The sequence below is a fragment of the Hyla sarda genome, chromosome 3, assembly GCF_029499605.1.
Source record: "Hyla sarda isolate aHylSar1 chromosome 3, aHylSar1.hap1, whole genome shotgun sequence".
NCBI classification, from domain to species: Eukaryota; Metazoa; Chordata; class Amphibia; order Anura; family Hylidae; genus Hyla; species Hyla sarda.
Window position 1 is genome coordinate 386541637 of NC_079191.1, and position 24450 is coordinate 386566086.

The following is a 24450-nucleotide window of genomic DNA, read 5'->3' on the forward strand; positions in this document are numbered from 1 at the left end:
CATACACACACTAATATACACATATACATACACACACTAATATATACATACACACACTAATATACACATATACATACACACACTAATATATACATACACACACTAATATACACATATACATACACACACTAATATATACATACACACACTAATATACTCATATACAATCACACACATACACACACTGATATACACATATAGATGCACACACACTAATATACACATATCCATACACTAGTATACACATATACATACACACACTAATAGACACATACACACACTATTATACACATATACATACATACACTAATATATGCATACACACTATTATACACATATACATACAAACACTAATATACACATATACAAACACTAATATATACATACACATATACATACACACACTAATATACACATACATACACACACTAATATACACATATACATACACACACTAATATTCACATATACATACACACTAATATATACATATACATGCACACGCAAACTGCACTTCACACCCTACTTTTTATTATTATTTCACACTACAATACACTTACTATAACACAACAGTACATATACACACATCGCATCACCACAGCGCCCAAATGCAATGCCTTCAGTTTATTTTATTCTATAATATAGTCACAGCAGGGTTGCCACAAGCTCCACTACAGCAGAAATACACACACATCCAGATACATCGCTGTGATACACAACCCTCAGTGTAGATTGTTCCCACAACTGTTATCAACACTCAGACCTGCAGCGAATTCAGCTCCCTACACCCCACAGACATCTACAATGGCTTTCCCTACAATAGCGATGATTACCTACAGAGGGTTAATGATCTCATCTGTAAAATTCCCGAAATAGAATAGTGTGAAGTATAAAAGAAATAAAGTCCTACACAAGATCCCTAGCCAGGGAGGGGTTAACCAGTTTTGAGAACGGTTGTCAATTCGAATAAAAAAAAATATATAATATTAATAATAATACAATGTAACAAGAAATAGAAAATAAAGAAATAAAAGGTCGCCGTGTTTAGATCAGTAATAATAGTGGGGATGGGGATGATAGCAGTCGTGCTACTTGTATAAGAAATAATAATAGTAATAATAATATTTATAATACAAATCATAAATATAAACTACATATATATATATAAAATAATAGCCTTTAAGTAGTATCAATAATAATAATAGTAATTCAAAAAAATGTTAAATGCTATTAAATTCCTACAAGACCATGTAAAGTTCTCTCCACTACTATTATATCTTCCTTCTTTTATTATATTTTAATATGATGTAATGTGTTGGTAAATACTTGAACGCGGTAAAAGCTAAAAAGGACAATGGGATCTCCAGGAACTTTATAACCAGAGTTATTAATTAGATCCCAATTCTCTGGAAACTTTCTCTTTCTTTAGGTTTTTTTTTTTTTTTTTTTCTTTCTGGTTTTGGAAGAGCGACAAGCTTATTCGTGCAAGAGATACTATGTTCCCAGTCTAAATAAACTTGGTGAGATTAGGAGTAGTGTGCGACAAATGAGGGAGATTACACTTGTGTTCACATTAAGCAGAGCGTGGGGCTTTCATTTATTTAAGACATTCACTGGGAGAAGAACTACATAATGCAACAATGTATCTATGTCAAGAAGAAAATAAACAAGAGGAGACAGTAATATATATATATATATATATATATATATATATATATATATATATATGGATGACGCTATTGCTATTTTTCCTTACATTGATACATTTTATACCATTTCATTTCTACCCACCCTTGCCCTGTACACAACACATTCACACACATTTTAGGCAAATGGCAGCTGCTGTTGCAAATGTTCGCAGAACTTTCTAAACTATTCCCACGCATCAATTCTCATTGTCGCACGAAGTTTTAAAATCTTTCGCACGTTAAAAAAAAGAAACATAAAGTCTGTAAACACTGTAATAACATATCACACAGTATAGAGGTGTTTCCCAGCCAGGGGGCCTCCAGCTGTTGCAAAACTAAAACTCCCAGCATGCTCGGACAGCCTTCGGCTGTCCGAGCATGCTGGGAGTTGTAGTTTTGCAACAGCTGGAGGCACCCTGGTTGGGGAAGACTGCACTATAGGCTACTAAAGAGCTCAAAACTTTTCTGTCGTTTTTTTTTTCTATAACAAATGGGCAGTGCCCATACCACAAGGGTATTATTGGGGTGAGTTTGTATTACAGATAGCAGAGCTGGCAGCTGTACCTACCCATAGATTGCATCTTTATCTCTCTTGAGGGCGTCATTGACTGAGGAGCCCATGCTGGGGGGCATAGCGTTGGTATGGGCAGTATGCGGGTACTGGTGAGAGTGCAGAGGAGGACCGTGATTCATATGATGAACTGGCTGCATGGACCTAGCAGCATGGGGGTCCCCATACATGGTACTGGGGATCCCTACTCCATCCATCCCCCCGTAATGGGGCAAGTCGTCGTACTGTATGATAGATAGAAAGACACCATAAGACAAGGGAGAGAGCACAGGGCATCAGCTGGGGCCTTCAGATCCCTCCACCACCATCATCATCCTCTCCATGAAGAAGAAGCTTGTGGCTGCTCTGGATGCTTCTCTCCCTCTCTTTCCAGATACTCGGCCAGGCTTGGAGGATCTTGGCTTATTATTTTTTTTTTTATGTATTTTATTATTATTATTATTATTATTATTATTATTATTCAATTTACTTATTACTCTGTTCACATGGAGAAACCCAATGGAAATCACAAGAAGTGAATGTATTTTATATGTGACAGTTGGGAAGTGAAGCTGAAAATGAAGCCGAGAAGGGTTTGTCTAATTCAATAACCATATGCCAACATGTGTCAATGGGGCCAATTATGGGAAGTTAGCCTGGTGTGTCAGCTGGGGCTCAGTCCTCTCTCTAATATATATATATGTGTGTGTGTATGTATATATATATATATATATATATATATACATACACATTTATATACATATATATACACATTTATATACATATATATATATATACACACACACATTTATATACATTTATATATATATATATATATATATATATATATATATATATATATTTATATACACATTTAAATACATATATATATATATACACACATTTATATACATATATATATATTGCATATATATATATACGCACACACACATATATATACACATTTATATACATATACATATACACATTTATATGCATATATATATACACAAATTTATATATATGTATATATGTATATATATATATATACAAAAAATTCATCTGTTGCCATATATATATATATATATATATATATATATATATATATATACACACACACGCATTTAAATACATATACATACACATTTATATACATATATATATATACACACACATTTATATACATATATATATATATATATATATACACATTTATATACATATATACACAAATATTTATATGCATATATATATATATACATACACAGTATATATATATATATATATATATATATATATATATATATTATATATATATATATTAGTGTTTTTCAACCAGGGTGCCTCCAGCTGTTGCAAAACTACAACTACAACTCCCAGCATGCCCGGACAGCCGTTGGCTGTCCGGGCATGCTGGGGAGTTGTATTTTTGCAACAGCTGGAGGCACCCTGGTTAAAAATAATAATAATAATAATAATAATATATATATATATATATATTGATGTATATTATGATGACCCCAGTCTGTACTATATTACATGTTGCCTTTTTATAAAAGGTTCTGCCCATTATGTGACAATTCCTCCTATTCTATAGACTGGGAATGATCAGTGAGTGTATATATATATTGGTAAATAGCTTTGTGTTCTGCGGTGATGATAAACACTCGGTAAAAGCTTAAGTGTCAGCAACAAAGCAGCTTTCTATTCTAGATGGCTCATTATGGCTCAGCACTCATATTATGCAAAGTTTAATGACTTTTAATTATTGCAAGGCTCCTGATGATGTGCACATATTCACACGAAGCGGCAGCAATTAGGATTTACTTGTGTTATTTGGAGTACAACTTCACTGAAGTGACAGATCCTCAGGAGAGATTACATTGGACTTTACATTCCTATAGGCACCAGCACTTTGGATACTGCATTGTTTACTGGCTGCTGTCAACAGTGACCATGGTGATTTGCATGCAATATATATATATATATATATATATATATATATATATATATATATATATATTACTTATGCTTACGTCTGTTGCATTTTCTACGTGTATCCTAAAATATCATCCCTACATGTGTAGTTCCCCTCTCCATGAATGGGCCCCTATACGTATATGTTAATCATATCAATATATAGACCCCCTAAATAATATTTTCTGCACGTGTTCTGCATCCCACATGACATGTACAATGAGTGTAAAGTGAATGCTACCTATGAATGAGTACATAAACCCCTTAACACATACACATAGCTATAATGTAAATATAAAGTGTATTCTCCCTATGCATATGTCTATAACCCCTTAACACAAATGTATATTATAATTGTATGGTGTATTTTCCTTATCCATGTGTCTATGTATAAATAAACGCCTAACACATAGGCAGAATATGAAGTATATTCTCCCTATATAGATTACTATGGCACAGTACATGAGCCACCATAACATAATTGATTATTATAAATATAAAGTATATTCTCCCTATATAGATTACTATGGCACAGTACATGAGCCACCATAACATAATTGATTATTATAAATATAAAGTATATTCTCCCTATATAGATTACTATGGCACAGTACATGAGCCACCATAACATAATTGATTATTATAAATATAAAGTATATTCTCCCTATATAGATTACTATGGCACAGTACATGAGCCACCATAACATAATTGATTATTATAAATATAAAGTATATTCTCCCTATATAGATTACTATGGCACAGTACATGAGCCACCATAACATAATTGATTATTATAAATATAAAGTATATTCTCCCTATATAGATTACTATGGCACAGTACATGAGCCACCTTTACAACAATATTTATTATAAATATAAAGTGTATTCTCCCTATACATAAGTCCATGACAGAGTACATGGACCCCAACACATAGGGATAATATAAAGTGCATTCTCCCTATGCATAGGTCTATGACAGAGTACATGAGCCCCTGTGTCTGTAGTGTAGTGTAAAATATAAATACTTTAATTTTACATTAATGTGGTCACCCTATAGAAATGTATACTGCACAGTATATGGGCGTCTATGTAAATGAGTGTGCTGTAAACATCTAGATATATGAACATATTCCTTTATTACATTTTCTTATGTTTTGTAATTAATTGTGCATGCATATGTATATCATGTAAATAAAGTATATAGCCCTTACTCTGTACATGGGCCCCCTTGTATATAATGTAGAGCATATAGATCCCATTCTGTACATAAGCCCCTTGTATATAATTATACATAAAGTATATAGACCCCACTGTGTACAAGAGTCCCCATGTCTATTATATAGAGTATATTGACTCCATTCTGTAGATGAACCCCCACGTATATACTGGAAATAGAGTACATAGATCCCACTTTGTACATAAGCTCACGAAGATATATATATATATATATATATATATATATATATATATATATATATATATAGTAAATAGAGTATATAGACCCCACTGTGTTGATGAGCCTCTATGTTTAGCATATAAATAAAGTATATAGACCCCACTATGTACACGAGTCTCCATGTATATGCTGTAAATAGATAATATAGACCCCACTGTGTACATGAACCCCCAGGTATATACAGTAAATAGAGTATACAGACCCCATTGTGTGCATGAGCCTATATATATATATAGTATATAAAGTATAGAGACCCCACTACTGTGTGCATGAGCCTATATATATATATATATATATATATATATATATATAGATATATCTATATATAGATATATATATAGTATATAAAGTATAGAGACCCCACTACTGTGTGCATGAGCCCCTAGGTGTCTGTATACATGGAGCGTTCACTCCAATGAAAAGTGAAAACATCATCTCTTCTCACATGGAAAAGTTTTCCCAGCCTGAGCCACGTTTCATGGAGATGCCTGGAGTACCTACCCTTTGAGCCATCGGCCTTCCTAACTCCTGGCTACTTGTCGTTCAGATATATCCTATATAAGGCCAGTGTGGATGACAACCTATAACTCCTCCAGGGATACAGACACACGAGGTTAAATCCTTCTGCCGACTTCCCAGAGTTCACACAGAAGACTCATTCAGACTCTCACACTTTTTCTTTCCCAGAGCAGAAGAAGAAAAATAAAATTATTCTCCTTTTTTTTTCTTTTCTCTCCTTAAAATGAGTTTAAAAGTGTCATGAAGCCGGGGCAGATCTCATGGCCGAGCGCCACCTGAGCTGTCAATCATAGGTGCCGCTTGTCAAGGTGCTGAATGAATGATGGGCGATCTCCGGGTGATAGTGTCCGGGCTCCTTTCGGGTGAGCAGCAGCAGCAGCAGCCGATCCTCCTTCTTCTTCTCCTGCTGTGGATAGAGGAGTCCCCGCCGATCACCGCCAGTGCTGCCGATCAGTGCTGCCGCTCGCTCCCAGTGTGAGTGCTGCACAGGCGGAGAGCTGGGTCTGGACCAGAATGCTGGAACCCGGAAGTAGTGGTGGCCATAACAGGTCGTGTCTTACACAATGCAATGGGCTGCATCAACTAGCTCATGTGCAGAGGGGGGTGGAGGAGGAGGAGGGGGCACCAGCAGCAGCAGGAGGAGGAGGAGGAGGAGGACATCCCAGACAGCAGCACATACACTCCAATAATATAGCTAAAAAAAGAGCAACTACTCCCAGCTACACACTACAATATATACAGCCTGGCACTGCCACAATGCACTGGATACTATATGCACCACAGTGTATACTCTGCTGGCTTCCACTCTTCACAAGGATACATTGTTGCACTGAAAGCAGCTCGGGGGATGAGGCTGTTACTTTGTATTCAGTGATTGATGTGAGGAGCAGAAGTTTGTGTCGGAGGAAAGCACAAGCAGGCAGCAAATGCACAGGCAGAACCTGTCCACTCAGCACATATGAATGCAGGCAGCACATAGGAATGCACTTATACATGCAGGCAGCACATAAAAATGCACTTATACATGCAGGCAGCACATAGAAATGCAGTTATACATGCAGGCAGCACATAGGAATGCACTTATACATGCAGGCAGCACATAGGAATGTACTTATACATGCAGGCAGCACATAGGAATGCACTTATACATGCAGGCAGCACATATGAATGCAGGCAGCACATAGGAATGCACTTATACATGAACAAACAGCATATAAAATGCAGTTATACATGCAGGCAGCACATAGGAATGCACTTATACATGCAGGCAGCACATATGAATGCAGGCAGCACTAGGAATGCACTTATACATGAACAGACAGCATATAGAAATGCACTTATACATGCAGGCAGCACATAGGAATACACTTATACATGCAGGCAACACATAGGAATGCACTTATACATGCAGGCAGCACATAGAAGTGCACTTATACATGCAGGCAGCACATAGGAATGTACTTATACATGCAGGCAGCACATAGGGATGTACTTATACATGCAGGCAGCAAATAGGAATGCACTTAAACATGAACAGACAGCATATAGGAATGCAGTTATACATGCAAGCAGCACATATGGATTCACTTATACATGCAGGCAACACTTAGGAATGTACGTATACATGCAGGCAGCACATAGAAATGCACTTATACATGAACAGACAGCACATAGGAATGTACTTATACATGCAGGCAACACTTAGGAATGTACGTATACATGCAGGCAGCACATAGAAATGCACTTATACATGAACAGACAGCACATAGGAATGTACTTATACATGCAGGCAGCACATAGGAATGTACTTATACATGAACAGACAGCACATAGGAATGTATTTATACATGCAGGCAACACTTAGGAATGTACTTATACATGCAGGCAGCACATAGGAATGTACTTATACATGCAGGCAGCACATATCAATGCACTTATACATGAATAGACAGCACATAGGAATGCAGTTATACATGTAGGCAAAACATATAAATCCACTTATACATGTAGGCAGCACATATGTAAGCAGTTATAGATGCAGGCATCACATGAAACTATACATGCAAGCACCTCATATGTGTGCAGATATAGTTGCAAGCAAGACATATGTATGTATAGAACATATTTACTCAGCACATAATGAATGCACAATATCTATGCATATCAACGTGCAGTGAATAAGTAAAACAGTCAAAACAAGACACATACATGTACATGTAGTCAGCACAGGAGACACCTACAGAGCACGTACATACATAGACAATTCATTTACATGCAGACACCAGATATTAATGCAAAGGGGACATGCATAGACATGCAGGAAGCACAGGGGACATGTGCATAACACAAATACAAGCAAGTAATACATATACATGCAAAGAACACATACATATGTATATATATATGCAGAGAACATTCAATTGCAGGCCTCACGTGTGTCAATGCAACCCCTGCAGAAGACAGCTATATATATATATATATATATATATATATATATATATATATATATATACTGTTAATATATTTAATAAACACAGATATGCAGTAGAGGTATGCAAGAAACAGAAAATATAAAAACAGGGAATGTGTATTAAGCATACATGCAGAATAAGCGAACTCATCCACCTACAGGCTCACATGCAGACTGAATAGTGTGCGTCTGGCCTGTCATTGTGTTGTTACAAAAGTAATAAAAATCTACATATCATGCAACACATACACATGAATGAGGCACTCACACATAAAGACAGTGCATACACATGAATGAAGACCATACACTCGCAGTCCTACATATGAAAGAGGCACATACACATGTAGTAAGCACCATATTGACAGCACATACTCATGGGTACATACATATACGTTGCAGCACTTATACAAAAGTAAGGGACGTACACACCTACTTTAGTTTAGGTAGATAGATCATTTAGAAAAAAATTCTAATATATAATACTGTAAACACTGGTAAATAAATAAAACGCAATGAATACTGTATGCAATATGTGTAAGGTCTGTGTCATTAACTGTGTTTCCTAATAAATACAGTAAATAAGTGCAAAATACACAAGTAATGCAGAGCATCAACTATTTAGGCTTAATATATACAATGCTGTATTTAGCAAGGCATAGTAAATACATAACTAAGTGTAGTAGGATGCAGGTTTAAGTATAAAGTGTAAGACGTTTTACATAAGTGTAATATATAACTTTAATGTGTAAGTATAAAGTGTAAGAAGTCTTACATAAGTGTCACATACAAGTGTAAAGGTAAGTATAAAGTGTAAGAAGTTTTATATAAGTGTAATATATAACTTTAATGTATAAGTATAAAGTGTAAGAAGTCTGATATAGGTGTCACATACGAGTGTAAAGGTAAGTATAAAGTGTAAGAAGTTTTATATAAGTGTAATATATAACTTTAATGTATAAGTATAAAGTGTAAGAAGTCTGATATAGGTGTCACATACGAGTGTAAAGGTAAGTATAAAGTGTAAGAAGTTTTATATAATTGTAATATATAACTTTAATGTGTAAGTATAAAGTGTAAGAAGTTTTATATAAGTGTAATATATAACTTTAATGCGTAAGTGTAAAGTATAAAAAGTCTGATATAGGTGTCACATACGAGTGGAAAGGTAAGTATAAAGTGTAAGACGTTTTATATAATTTTTACATATAACTTTAATGTGTAAGTATAAAGTGTGAGAAGTTTTATATAAGTTTAATATATAACTTTAATGTGTAAGTGTAAAGTATAAGAAGTCTGATATAGGTGTCCCATACGAGTGTAAAGGTAAGTATAAAGTGTAAGACATTTTATATAATTTTTATATATAACTTTAATGTGTAAGTATAAAGTGTGAGAAGTTTTATATAAGTTTAATATATAACTTTAATGTGTAAGTGTAAAGTATAAGAAGTCTGATATAGGTGTCACATACGAGTGTAAAGGTAAGTATAATAGTTGTGGATACTGGAACTGTAATGCATAATGTAATTGTAATATGTGAAGTGCATTGTATAAGTACAATACAAACGTATAACGAGCAGTATATAAGTTTAATATATAAAGTATATAGGAGTTCTGCATTACCTAATGCATTCTATGTGTGTAATGTAAAGATATAAACAGTATATCAATGTAATGCATTATATTAAGGTCTAATTTAAGTTTTATGTATATTTATGTATAATTTAAGTTTTATGTAAGTATATTGAAAACTACTAGTGTCTGAAAAAGTATAACCCCCCCTCCCCCCCAATCTGAGTGACTTGTCTAGGGGTCGTGTATAAGGGCTCTTGTGGGTTTCCTCTGCACAGTTCACATTGTATTGTAGACTCACAACTCTGCAGGAAATAAAAACCTTACACACGATTACACTGTATGGAACGCTGAGACTTTAGACTACACAGAACGCCCCCCCTGCTTAGATGGGAAAATGAGCTAGCCCAAATCTCAGTAGGCAGCGATAGAAAAGCTCTCGTCCAATCAGAAGGCGGCGGGGCAGGGACGGCTGGTGATTGGTTAGAGAGAAAATCAATTATCAAATAATCGATCAGCAGGGCGCTGCGATGTGCTGGAGGCGGGGGGGACATCACCATGGGGTGAACTCACTTTTCTCTGACTGTGAAGACCCCTCATGTACGCAGAGTGTAAGCACAGGCCAGGCACAGGTTAATGGCTCAGACGCAGCTGTACAGGCACCGGTGTAGCAGAGCTGAGTTTCACTCCCAGTTCTTCAACATAATGAGTTAAAATAACTCAGAAGTTTATCTAAAACTGTGCTTCCCAAACAGGGTGCCTCCAGTTGTTGCAAAACTACAACTCCCAGCATGCCCGGACAGCCTACGGCTGTCCGGGCATGCTGGGAGTTGTAGTTTTGCAACAGCTGGAGGCACCCTGGTTGGGAAGAATTGTTCTAAAACAAGTCATTACACAGTTTACTACCACTCAGTTACACACACAGCGACTATACCTGACGTAGTCAGCTCTGCTACATCTGTCTCAAAGGCACCCACCATAGAAGATGTGCCAAGCACTGTTTCCCATCCTGGGGATCTCCAGTTGTTGTAAACCTACACCTCCCAGGCATGATGAGAGTTGTAGTTTTGCAATAACTAGAGAGCCACAAGGTTGAGGGATCATACATGATGAGAGTAGTAGTTTTGCAAGAACGGGAGAGCCAAAAGGTTGAGGGATCATAAATTATGAGAGTTGTAGTTTTGCAACAAATGGAGAGCCACAAGGTTGAGGGATCATACATGATGAGAGTTGTAGTTTTGCAACAACTGGAAAGACACAAGGTGGAGGGATCATACATGATGAGAGTTGTAGGTTTGCAACAAATGGAGAGCCACAATGTGGAGGGATCATACATGATGAGAGTTGTAGGTTTGCAACAAATGGAGAGCCACAATGTGGAGGGATCATACATGATGAGAGTTGTAGGTTTGCAACAAATGGAGAGCCACAAGGTGGAGGGATCATACATGATGAGAGTTGTAGTTTTGCAACAATCAGAGAGCATCAGTTTGGGGAACCTAGGATATAGAAGCGAAGAAGTAAACAATTCTTATCTGTTGTCTTATCCTAATGATCCTGAAATTTAGATCCTTTTTTTTTTTTTTTTTTTTACTAAAAAAGAGGAAGGAGCTGTCAACGAGGTGTTTAGCCAAAGTGTCAGTGATCTCCAAATCACTGCCTAGGAACATACCACAAAGCAGCAGGGAGGGGGTTAATGAGGAGCAATGTGATGTTACCGGGGAGGGGGGGTAATGACCAGGTAGAGAGGAGTGAAGGTTACCCCCCTCAGGGTTAGGGCAGCAGAGCAGCTATGATATTACCTACCACCTTTCAGAGGAACCATCATGGGGCACTGCCTGGTGCAGGACAACCCTCAGCTATGGAGACCAATACAGGTTTATGGAGCTGGTAATGTCCTGATCCTCAACAATATCTCTAACATGGAAGTGTACTGCAAAGGCATAAAACCCACAAAACCAGGAGTTTATCTCTAATAATGGTGAGTCCATGCAAGCAATTTCTTTTAATTTGTTCTGTTTGCAAATTCAGATAACAGTTATTTGTTTATAAAGTTATTGTCTATACCTATATAATGTGGCAAATGCAATGGCTTGCAATATAAAATAATAATAATAATAATAATAATAATAATAACTGGTGTAGCAGAGCTGTGTTTCACTCCCAGTTCTTCAACATAATGAGTTAAAATAACTCAGAAGTTTATCTAAAACAGTGCTTCCCAGCCATGGTGCCTCCAGCTGTTGCAAAACTACAACTCCCAGCATGCCCGGACAGCCTACGGCTGTCCGGGCATGCTGGAAGTTGTAGTTTTGCAACAGCTGGAGGCACCCTGGTTGGGAAGCACTGATCTAAAACCAGTCATTACACAGTTTGCTACCATTCAGTTACACACACAGTGACACTATACCTGACATAATCAACCCTGCTACATCTGTCTCAAAGGCACCCACCATAGAAGATGTGCACTAAAAGGTTGCACTCCAGAGATAGAAACTTCCTGGACTCCAGAACTCCCAATTCGTGGGCCTGAATGTGGGGGATGAAGATCATAGTGGTGGAATTGTAGTAGCTCCTATTGTTTGTGCAGGATTCATGGTGGACGAGGACTTTACAGTTGGCAAACAGTTTAGTCAAACTTGACACTAGGATGTAATATACTGACCAAAACAACAGGCTGGGGGGGGGGGGGGGGGAGGGGGGGTCGATATTTCATCATCTGCTCAGGAGGAAGGGAAGGATGTATATATATATATATATATATATTCCAAGTGATGAGTGGCACCGTGTGGGATTCAGATCCCTGGATCCAGGCAGGTGCTCAGTCCTATGATGGACTTGACCGAAATGTCCCAAATAAGTATGATTCCAAGACAAATAGGGCGGCACTCCAGCGATCCAATGTACAAAAATAACTTTATTCACCCAATAGTGAAGCAACGTTTCAACCTCCTTAATGAGGTCTTGAGAAATACCTCATTGAGACGGTTGAAACGTTGCTTCACTATTGGGTGAATAAAGTTATTTTTGTACATTGGATCGCTGGAGTGCCACCCTATTTGTCTTGGAATGATATCTCTCTCTCTCTCTCTCTCTCTCTCTCTCTCTCTCTTTCTCTCTATATATATAGACATAGAAAAAGTGCAGCACTCCTCAAATACGTGAAAAAGTGCTGAGTTTATTGGCTCACATAGCAGCAGCTCAGTTTCTGTCCTACCATAGGACCATTTTCAAGCTTTATATATATATATATATATATATATATATATATATATATATATATATATATAAAGAAACAACAAATAATAGTAAGTAATAGAAGTAACAAATAGAGAAACAATATTATAATTTAATTTTTTTAAAATTAATAACAATAATAATTCGTATTATATTAAGTATTAAATGTCACTATTACTACTTAAAATAATATAATGCATCAGTCATATTATTTAACTATTAGCGATCTGATACAATACATGATAATATGTACTTTATAGACAGAGATCAGTGGGGGAGCAGGGATCAGACATGTGCCAGAAGTTTTCTTGCAGTTAGCAGATGATCAGGTATCCTAGGTCTAGAGGGGACTTCAGCTTCCATTAGTCACTGGGAACAATATATCTAAATATCCTTCCAGGAGAAAGGAAAATACAAGGAGGGGAGGTGAGAGGGAAGGGGAGATAGTAAAAATACAGGAGAAGATATGGCAATGTGTGGAGATACTGCAGGAATGCTGCTGCTGATAAGGAGGGGGTGGTAGAGGGACAGGAGGATTGGGGAGGACAGATGGAGTAGACTTTTGTGCTGTTGTTTATGGGCAATGGAAGAAGAAGAAGAAGAAGGGAGAAGAAGAAGAAAGAAGAAGAAGAAGGGAGAAGAAGAAGAAGAAGAAGAAGGGAGAAGAAGAAGAAAGGAGAAGAAGAAGAAAGGAGAAGAAGAAGAAGAAGAAGGGAGAAGAAGAAGAAGAAGAAGGGAGAAGAAGAAGAAAGGAGAAGAAGAAGAAGAAGGGAGTTGAAGAAGAAAGGAGAAGAAGAAGAAGAAGAAGAAGAAAGGAGAAGAAGAAGAAGAAAGGAGAAGAAGAAGAAGAAGGGAGAAGAAGAAGAAGAAGAAGAAGAAGAAGGGAGAAGAAGAAGAAGAAGAAGAAGAAGAAGGGAGAAGAAGAAGAAAAAGAAGAAGAAAGGAGAAGAAGAAGAAGAAGAAGAAGAAGGGAGAAGAAGAATAATGGAGAAGAAGAAGGGAGAAGAAGAAGAATGGAGAAGAAGAAGGGAGAAGAAGAAGAATGGAGAAGCGGCAGGGGAAGGAGACAGGCTGAGAAGTTCAGTGCAGTATTCAGACAAGGGGCATTATGTGGAGTGCTGCTCTGGGGAAACAAAAGGCGCCTGGTCCGGTTCAGGAGTCACATAGAGGTCAGCGCTGACTCTATACAGCTCAGTTATAGGGCTTTACACTCAGGAAACACATAGATGGAATAAATCATCAATAAAGAAATAAATAAATACATAACCACTGTATAAATATGGATATCTGTGTATTTTATAGATGTGCATATTTTGTGTGCTCGTGTCTATCTATCTATAATTACACTGACATGTATATACACACACCTCACAATTTAACTAAAATAATAGTAGCACATAATCCCAATGAGCGCAGCCCCGCAGCCGCCGCACAGCACAATCCATCAGGTATTTACGACCCTACAACATCTTGTATTATAATTAGATTTGCATACATTGACAGAGTCATATAAAAGGGGAATTTTTTTTCTTGCATTATTTTCTTTCTTTCTTTTTCTTTTATTTTTTCTTTGCAGACGATTCTTGTAGTGAACACCATAAAGCAATAGCAGGAGTAATGAAGTGCTATATCATGTGTATCGCAGCCCTGGCATGTGATACCGAGCCTGCAGAAATCACATGTATGGCAAAAGTTTAATTAACTAAGCCAGAAGATCTATATTATTTAGTCTTGGTTTGTTGTAAATTCAATTTACTCAAGCGGCAGATCGGGACTGGCTTTATGCAAATTATCTACAGGCTTCATTGCTTTCTGAACATTAGGTGCCTATTAAATTTACACCACCATACATACCATAAAGGATAAAAAAAATAAAAAAAAATAAAATAAAAAAAAAGGCATTAGGTTAGTAAAGATAAAGAAACAATTCAGTCCCAGGCAAATCAATTCAATAGCCCTGCGAGGGAGTTTGAGTTGATCTTTAGCGCCGTCTAGTGGATTTTTGGAAACACTGCATTCAAATGGGGGGAAAAAAAAGCGAAGTGCAAATAGCAGGGAAAATGTTAGTATTGATTGTATACTGTTTATGGTAATTGATATGCATATTAATAATTATTTACTTGTAATCTGTGTCATTGTCTAATCCAACCCAAAGTACAGATACCTCCTGTAAACAGAGAAAATAATGAAAAGAAATGAAAAATGACAAGGAATCCGTGAGTTGTTGAAGAACATCAGATCCAAATACACATAATAAGAAGATGAGGAATAAATCATGTTCCTGTGCTATAAATGAAATATAATTACTAGTCTGTAATAACCTTATAACAACCAGGAACTCTCGCAAAGAGAAGCTTTATAACAGGCAGGTACAGAATCAATGCAAAGTGTAATAGTGGATGTAACAGATACCTGTCCATAATTACTATTAAAAAGTATATATATATATATATATATATATATATATATATATATTATTATTACATTTAAATCACTGTGCTGGTCTAATAAAACATCGTTCTCGAAAACAAATAGTTTTGATGATACTCTTAGTGAATTTTGACAATGTTTTTAATATCTTTTTAACATAGATTTTGTATAACAGAAGTAAGATTGCATATATAAAATGGATTTAAAAAGTATGATTTATTGCATTTTACTAATATCTTGCAGATATCTGTCTATCTATCTTTCTGTTATTCTTATGTTCCTTATATTCTATTTCCATTCTATTTTGTTTTCATCTTTCTTTTTATCATTATATTTTGGATTAATTATGAACGCAAAATAAATGAATATATATATATTAATAATCATTATCATCATCATCACCATCCTCTATCCTTTGCACGATAATTACAGAGAACAGAATAATATAACAATATAACATATCACTACTACTAATTATTATTGATATTAGTTATTAATTGCAGTTATAAATGTACTATTGCAATTGTTATTATTATATTATTTGTCGTGCTTTGTCTCTAATAAAGTCACGTTGCATCCTATAAAGTTTTATGTTTTCCTTTACGGTAACAATAATGACTTTTATTCTTATTACTAATCTACTTCTGTTGTCCAGATATCATAAGTGACAGTGTATAAAGGGGGACACTTCAGACTCGGGCCCTTTAGTGCCCTATATCTTGTCCCTCTATGTGGAGGCAGTATATACAGGACACCGGTGCAGGAGATAATAAAGGTTGTTGTAAACTTTTCTGCAGTTTGATGTAAATGGTTTCTAAAGGTTTAATGTAACACAATGTTTATACACTGTTATTTACAAAGGGCTTCTTAGTGCACTGGATACAATTTGTTCTTTCTCTTTGAATGTGAGAGGAGCTTTCTTTCATCCCTATGAAAATAACCAAGCACCAAAGGCATTGTAATAATAATAGTCACTTAACGCAGCGAGCACCATTGTGGGGACAAGGAGACATTTGTCGCTAAAACTATTATTGCAGGTGTGCTAATGGGATTAGGTGCTGGTGAGAATAGAGGGATTAGGGTGTGATTGCTTCTCTCAGGTAGCAGCTGCAGTGCCAGCACACAGCCAGGAGGTGGGAAGGGAAGGCCACTGAGGGGCAGCACTCCCTCCCTGGGCAGGGTCAAGGGCACCCAGTCCTGTGAAGGGTGCAGCTCACACCTCTATAGGAGCTGTTAATTGATCATCACCTGCAATGAAGACACTTTACTGGGAGTCATTAACTGGGGACATGTGTCCTGGTGTGAACACAACCTGGATAGAACTATTTTGATTTTTATTCTTAGTGAGAAGCTAAAGGTGTCACCTTCTGCCTTACTGGAAATTACTTCCAATGGCTTTGTTAGATTAACCCCTGGTTCATTTTGGCTTTCACTCTGGGATAGAGGTCTCCCAGCGAAGACACACCTAAAGCCTGACATATATACAAAATACTACTACTACTACTACTACTACTACTACTGCTAATAATAATAATAATAATAACCACAACAACTGTTATAATAATAATGATAATAATAATACTCATACTTTTTATTATTATTAAGTACTATTACTATTATACCTTATGATGGTTAATAATAAGGTCTTGATAATCAATCAGGAACATTTGTCAATAGTGTGAGCAGGTGCATAAACATGTGAATGATAATAATTAAATTTGTAAAGTGGTGCACATAGTATAGAAAATTTGGCGAAGCTCTGTACTCAGTATAGACACTTTTCTTTTGCTATTTTGTTTGATTTTACCCCCATATTGATGCTTGTCTTTAAATGGATATACACTTTCTGCAAATAATCTGCTTAAAACCCAAACTATCTAGTTTTGCCCATCACAACCAATCACAGCCCAGCTTTCACTTTACCAAAACACATTAAAATATAAAAGCTGAGCTGTGATTGTTTGGATTGATCAATCTGGGCACATGTGTAATGAAAAGTTAAAGTTTTAACTATACTTTCTTATACTTTCCACATCTCTGGTTGCTGTCATATAATGGGAACCTTAAAGGGGTACTGCGGTGAAAACCTTTTTTCTTTTAAATCAACTGGTGGCAGAAAGTTAAACATATTTGTAAATTACTTCTATTAAAAAATCTTAATTCTTCCTCTTAAATTCTTTTCTTTTTGCAATGCTCTCTGATGACATCACGAGCACAGTTCTCTCTGCTGACATTATTATAATAATAATACTTTATTTATTGTTGTCCTTAGTGGGATTTGAACCCAAGTCCCCAGCACTGCAAGGCAGCAGTGCGAACCACTGAGCCACCATGCTGCCCTTAGAATACATCTGCTATGCATCTGCTATGCATCTGCTATGCATCTGCTATGCATCTGCTATGCATGTTTCTGCTATGCATGGTTGCTAAAATGGACAGAGATGTCAGCAGAGAGCACTGTGGTCGTGATGTCATCAGTGTTCCAAAAAGAAAGGAATTTCCTCTGTAGCATTCAGCAGCTAATAAGTACTGGAAGGATTAAGATTTTTTAATAGAAGTAATTTACAAATATGTTTAACTTTCTGCTACCAGTTGATTTAAAAGAAAAAGGTTTTCACCAGAGTACCCCTTTAATTGTTTCCATAGGATGAAAACCTGTCCTGGTCATGTGATGATCAATGTAGCGGCCCGGCTCATCACAGTTTGGGAATGCACACTTGTCGGATTGGGTCTAGGGTTTTTACCATTGTTGGGTAGTGGATTGCTATGGTTTGGGATATTTGTACTTGGATTAGTCCCATTGTCAGCCACTGGGGGTAATTCTTGTCACTTACATCCAAAATAAGTGACATGTCATTTATTTTTGTGCCAGATGTTTTTCTGTAGAGGCTGCAAAAATCTGCCATTTACATTTTCCATTGCTTGTGAACTGGGCTGCCAATCATTAGAAGACATGAATTTTGCTATGGAATATGCACCAAAATAAGTCAAGACCATTCTTATAAACAGGTGAGCGGGAGGCACACCTGTCAATACTGGGAAAAAATGGGTACATCCTACTGTAACTAAAGAAGAAAAGCACTGATGTGACTAATAGGAGGAGGGGGTGCGCTGTCATTTTTCTAGGGAGGGTGTGAAACAATTCTGTAACTATTGTAGGGGTTTAGGAAACAATGGGGGGGGGGGGGATTTTTCATTTGTGCCTTTTTTACTCCACTTTTTAAGCCTGCAGTTTCTCTCTTATGCTGAGAAAGAGAGAATGAGAGAATGGATCAATGTGTAGTACTATTTTTCTCCCTCTATCTACATATACAGGCTCATAGAAAGATATAGGAAGTATATGAATAATATATAATAAATCATGATAGCTAGGTTGGGGCAGTGGAGAATAAAATTCAAGGGAAAATAGATAACATAGCAACATGTATTAGGTTGAGTTTACATTTATCAGGCGTCCGGCATAGTTTCTCTCTGGCGTGCACTGGAGGGAAACTCATACTAGAACTGATCCCATTCATTTGTCTGGGACAGTTCACAATCATCCAGCATCTCAATTTTGACACCGGATGGTTGGACGTGCAGGAGGGGAACGCAGTTTGCTGTGTTCCCCAGTCCGCTGTCCAGAAACAATGGATGCCATACAACTTGCCAACAATTGTGTCATCAGTTGCGTCGCGATCTAGGCGGAGTTCACCTATGCTGGATGCCGGACATACGTGAACCCAGCCTAAGATCTTTGTAGCTGTGGGAGGGATTTTTTTTATGCAGGTCAGTGGAGAGAAACAGGAGAAGTGTGAGCTGTGATGACTAGGGAGCTACGAAGAGCCAGACTGCATGGCGTCCTGGGAAATAGAGCAGCCTTCTGGTCACATGATCACACTGGTGCCTGCCTACAGAAAGTGAGTAATTTGTGGAAAAATAGGAAACTTTGCATGCTACTCCTGACACTTCTTTGGAAGGGCAGTGCATAACACAAATGTCGTGGACTCTGGCTGCTCTGTGACTTCCATAATATATGTCAGAATTAGATATGAAATGCACTCCACCTTTTAGCTGGCTTAGATTTCAGTATGAAGACATATGGACAGCCAAAGATGTGCTAAAAGTGTTAAGAGGGTGGGCACCAGCTAATACGTTTGGCACACCTCCCTTAGGCTGGGTTTACATATATCAGGCATAGTTTCCCAAACTGACGCTAGAACTGATCCCATTCATTTGAATTGAACAGTTTACAGTCATCCAGTGTTTAAATTTTGACGCCGGATGGTTTGACACGCCGGAGGGCACCAGACAGGGGAACGCAGCTTTTTTTTTAAACGAAAGAAGCGATCTGATTGGTTGTACTGTAACATATATAAGGAAATAATGTTTCACCAAAAAGTTTTTTGAATTGCCCAATAGATTAATGTAGCATACACTATTTGTCATTTGTTACATATAACTTTAAGAAAATAAAACCTTTATATGGTTAATGGCTATTTTATGAGATGGAGATGGAACCCATTTTTTTCCTCAAAATATTTGGTGGAAAATCTGTTATGATACTGTTTGTGTTGGCTACTGGGACCAAGAATACAGTCACAAGGCCACATAAATGTAATATAAAGTGACAGTTCACTGCTAGAGAAATAAAACAAGCATTACTAGCTTTCATAGACAGAAATAAGAGTAGCCCTCACGCTCTGTAGGTCAACGCTCTCCTCGTGGTATCCAAACATAGACCCATAGACACATGAATCAGCTGCACATAATGTTTGCAATGCTAGATTCTATTATAGGCGCTACAAGTTTACATATAGTTGTGAATAATCTGAATCAATGACATAAGAATCGTACCCAATGGGCTACATGGCTTTATATGTTAAGATTTCATCATTGCTTGAAATGTTATGATGACAAGAATAGTTCTACATTGTATGCTTATGGAAATCACAACAGAACCCCAATGGAAAACCCCCAAGCAGGTGTGAACAGAGCTTAAAGGGGTACTCCCGTGGAAAACTTTAAAAAAAAATCAACTGGTGCCAGAAAGTTAAACAGATATGTAAATCACTTCTATTAAAAAATCTTAATCCTTCCAGTACTTTTTAGGGGCTTTATACTAAAGAGAAATCCAAAAAAGAAATGCATTTCCTCTGATGTCATGACCACAGTGCTCTCTTCTGACCTCTGCTGTCTATTTTAGGAACTGTCCAGAGCAGCATATGTTTGCTATGGGGATTTTCTCCTGCTCTGGACAGTTCCTAAAATGGACAGCAGAGGTAAGCAGAGAGCACTGTGGCCGTGACATCAGAGGAAATGCATTTCTTTTTTGGATTTCTCTTTAGTATACAGCCCCTAAAAAGTACTGGAAGGATTAAGATTTTTTAATAGAAGTGATTTACAAATATGTTTAACTTTCTGGCACCAGTTGATTAAATAAAAAAAAGTTTTCCACGGGAGTACCCCTTTAAGTGAAAGGCATGTAAAGGGAAAGGGTACATATACTTGAATCTATTCTGGGTGACCAGGTGGCCAAAAACAGTTCTATAAAACCTCCATTTTAGCTAATATAAGTTCCAAATACTGAAGAATTATATGATTTTTTAATAGTTTAGCCAAAATGAAATGCAGAAAAAAGGAAATGGATAGATGTGCATGAGCTACACATCGGGAGAGATTTATCAAAACCTGTGCAGAGGAAAAGTTGATGAGTTGCCCATAGCAACCAATCAGATTGCTTCTTTCATTTTCTAAAAGGCCTGTGAAAATGAAAGAAGTGATCTGATTGGTTGCTATGGGCAACTCAGCAACTTTTTCTCTGTACAGGTTTTGATAAATCTCCCCCCATATACTGTATAGGTATTCTTGCATATTTTGGTGATAATATATCTAAAATACATTATGTATAATGCTTACCATGTTTCCTGGTGTAATGTTTAAGGGCAACATAAGGGGCACCCTATCACCCATGCAAAATGACAGTACAGTAAAACCTCTCTGAGGTGACCACCCAAAATTGCATTAACCCTTGAGGACACAGCTAATTTTCATTGTTTCCTTTTCACTTTTTAGAGGCTTAAAGAGTACCTGTCACTAAATAAACTTTACTAAACTAACTAAGGCTATGTTCCCTAACTACTCCTCACACTCCTCCCAACCCTAGAAAAAATGTCAGAGATTTAAAAAGCTGCATATCTTACCTTTCGTTTTGCTCACATAGTGAAATCTTTCAGCAGAAGAAGGTGGGCATTTCCCAGCAGGCATGACATTACTGAAGCCAGCTGGGGGATAACTTCCGCCCTCACATCATTGCAGTGCTATGATGAATAGAAGATCTCCGGCTCTGTGCAGAAGCTTTCAGTCTGTATATCTTTCATTGAGGCTCTGTTCAGCTTTTAGTCTGTGCAGCAGCTGTCAATCAAGCTCAGTGTAAAGAAGCACTTCCTGAGTTTGATCTTCTGTCATTACAAGCAGGAGACCAAAATCTGACATTTTGACCAGACGGAATGTGTTCTGGTCAAGAAGTGAGACCCATGGTGGCCAGAAGTATACAGCTAAAAAACTAACATAAAAGTTTTTTTTTTCTTCTTTTTTTTTTTTTTTTTACTGGAAGTTAATTACATAAGTTATTTATTTGGCATAAGGAATCAAACATTAGAATTAATGTTTAATGACATTGCCCATTTAAATCTTTTATTTTTTCATCTACAAACACATGAGGGCTTGTTTTTTGCACATGTTATTCTACTTTGTAATGACATCTTTTATTGTACTATAAATTGTAAGAAAAAAATATATATATATATCATTTGGGGGGAAGGGGGATTGATAAGAACATGTAAATTTTTCAACTTTTAGGGGGGTTTTGTTTTTACCCAGAGCACTTTATGGTAAAAATGACATTTTTTTCTGTGGCTTAGTTTGATTAAAACAATACCCAATTTGTATCGTTTTTCTATTATTGTACTGTTTTAAGAAAATGTAAAACCTTTCTAACAACATCAGTATGCCTAAAATTGTCCTCTTCTGACCCCTATAACTCTCTAATTTTTCATATATAGAGCTGTATGAGGGTAAATTTTTGTGCCATGATCTTTATTTTTTTTTTATTGGTTTATTGTTTTGTTCTAAATTAAAAGATCACTTTTTTTTCTTGTATATGATGAGACCAAAAATCAGCATTTTTGGTATTTAGTATTTTTTTTTTTTTTTTTACGTTTATGCCGTTCACTGTGCAGGATCATAAACATTATATTTTAATAGTTTGGACAATTACGCACAAAGTAATACTAAACATATTTATTATTTTAAGTATTATTTGGACTGGGGGAATTGGAAAAGAAGGGTGATGTTATTTTTTTTTATTAGGGGAGGGGTTTTGATTTATTTTAAAAACTTTTTTGCTTTTTTGCACTATATTGCATTCACTGTACAATGCTATACCTATTACATTGCATTATACAGTGTGATTGTCACTCCACTGATACTAAACCAGGCTGCATCAGTGACTTGGTGATCGGCAGGAGGCCGGTAAGGGCATCCTCCTCTGCCATTTTAGCTCATCAAATGAGCCAACTGATCTAACTGAGATGTACCATTTAATTCTTTTGAAGCGGAGATCGGCATTGATCATGTCATCTAAAGGGGTTTTAATGATATTCTATTAGTAGCTGGACATTCACTGCTAGTGACGGGGAGCGTTAGGATTGCTGCTCCCTGTCACTGGCAGTGAGTGTCCGGCTACTGATAGACAAAGATTTACATACTTCAGTATCTGGATCTAATTATAAAAAAAAAAAGAGATCTTGAAAGACACACTCACCTTAAGAACCTTACTTAGTAACTTAGTAACATAGTTCATAAGGTTGAAAAACGACCAGAGTCCATCAAGTTCAACCTATATCCCTAATGATTTCCGACTGAGTTGATCCAGAGGAAGGCAAAAAAAAAAAAAAACTCTCACTAGAGGTAAAAATTCCTTCCCCAATTAGGCAGTCAGAATAAATCCCTGGATCAATGTTCTGTCCCTATAGATCTAGAATCCATAACCAGCGATGTTATTACTCTCCAAAAATGCATCCAGACCCCTTTTGAGCTCTTTTACAGAGTTCACCATGACCACCTCCTCAGTCAGAGAATTCCACAGTCTCACTGCTCTTACAGTAAAGAACCCCTGTCTGTGCTGGTGTAGAAACCTTCTTTCCTCAAGACATAGAGGATGCTCCCTTGTTATAGATACAGTCCTGGGTATAAATAGATCATGGGAGAGATCTGATATATTTATTAGGTCTCCTCTAACCCTTCTTTTTTCTAATCTAAATAACCCTAATTCTGATAATCTTTCTGGGTACTGTAGTCTTCCCATTCCCCGTATTACTCTGGTTGCCCGTCTTTGAACCCTCTCCAGCTCCCCTATATATTTCTTGTACACTGGTGCCCAGTACTGTACACAGTATTCTATGTGTGGTCTGACTAGTGATTTGTACAGCGGTAGAATTATTTCCTTGCCGTGGGCATCTATGCCCCTGTTGATGCATCCCATGATTTTATTAGCCTTGGCAGGAGCTT

The 24450-nt window shown here is 36.8% G+C and overlaps 1 protein-coding gene across 1 annotated transcript in view; it reads right to left on the bottom strand.

The window, feature by feature from the left end:
• MEIS1 (Meis homeobox 1) overlaps positions 1–6738 on the bottom strand; it is a 171319-nt gene extending 164581 nt beyond the window's left edge. Inside the window, exons 1-2 of the mRNA XM_056567924.1 lie at positions 6174–6738; positions 2257–2483 (exon numbers count right to left, since the gene is read on the bottom strand). Of these exons, the coding sequence (XP_056423899.1) occupies positions 2257–2483; positions 6174–6185 (239 nt within the window). The 5' untranslated portion in view covers positions 6186–6738. The remainder of the gene's footprint in view (positions 1–2256; positions 2484–6173) is intronic.
• Positions 6739–24450: the final 17712 nt, after the last annotated feature.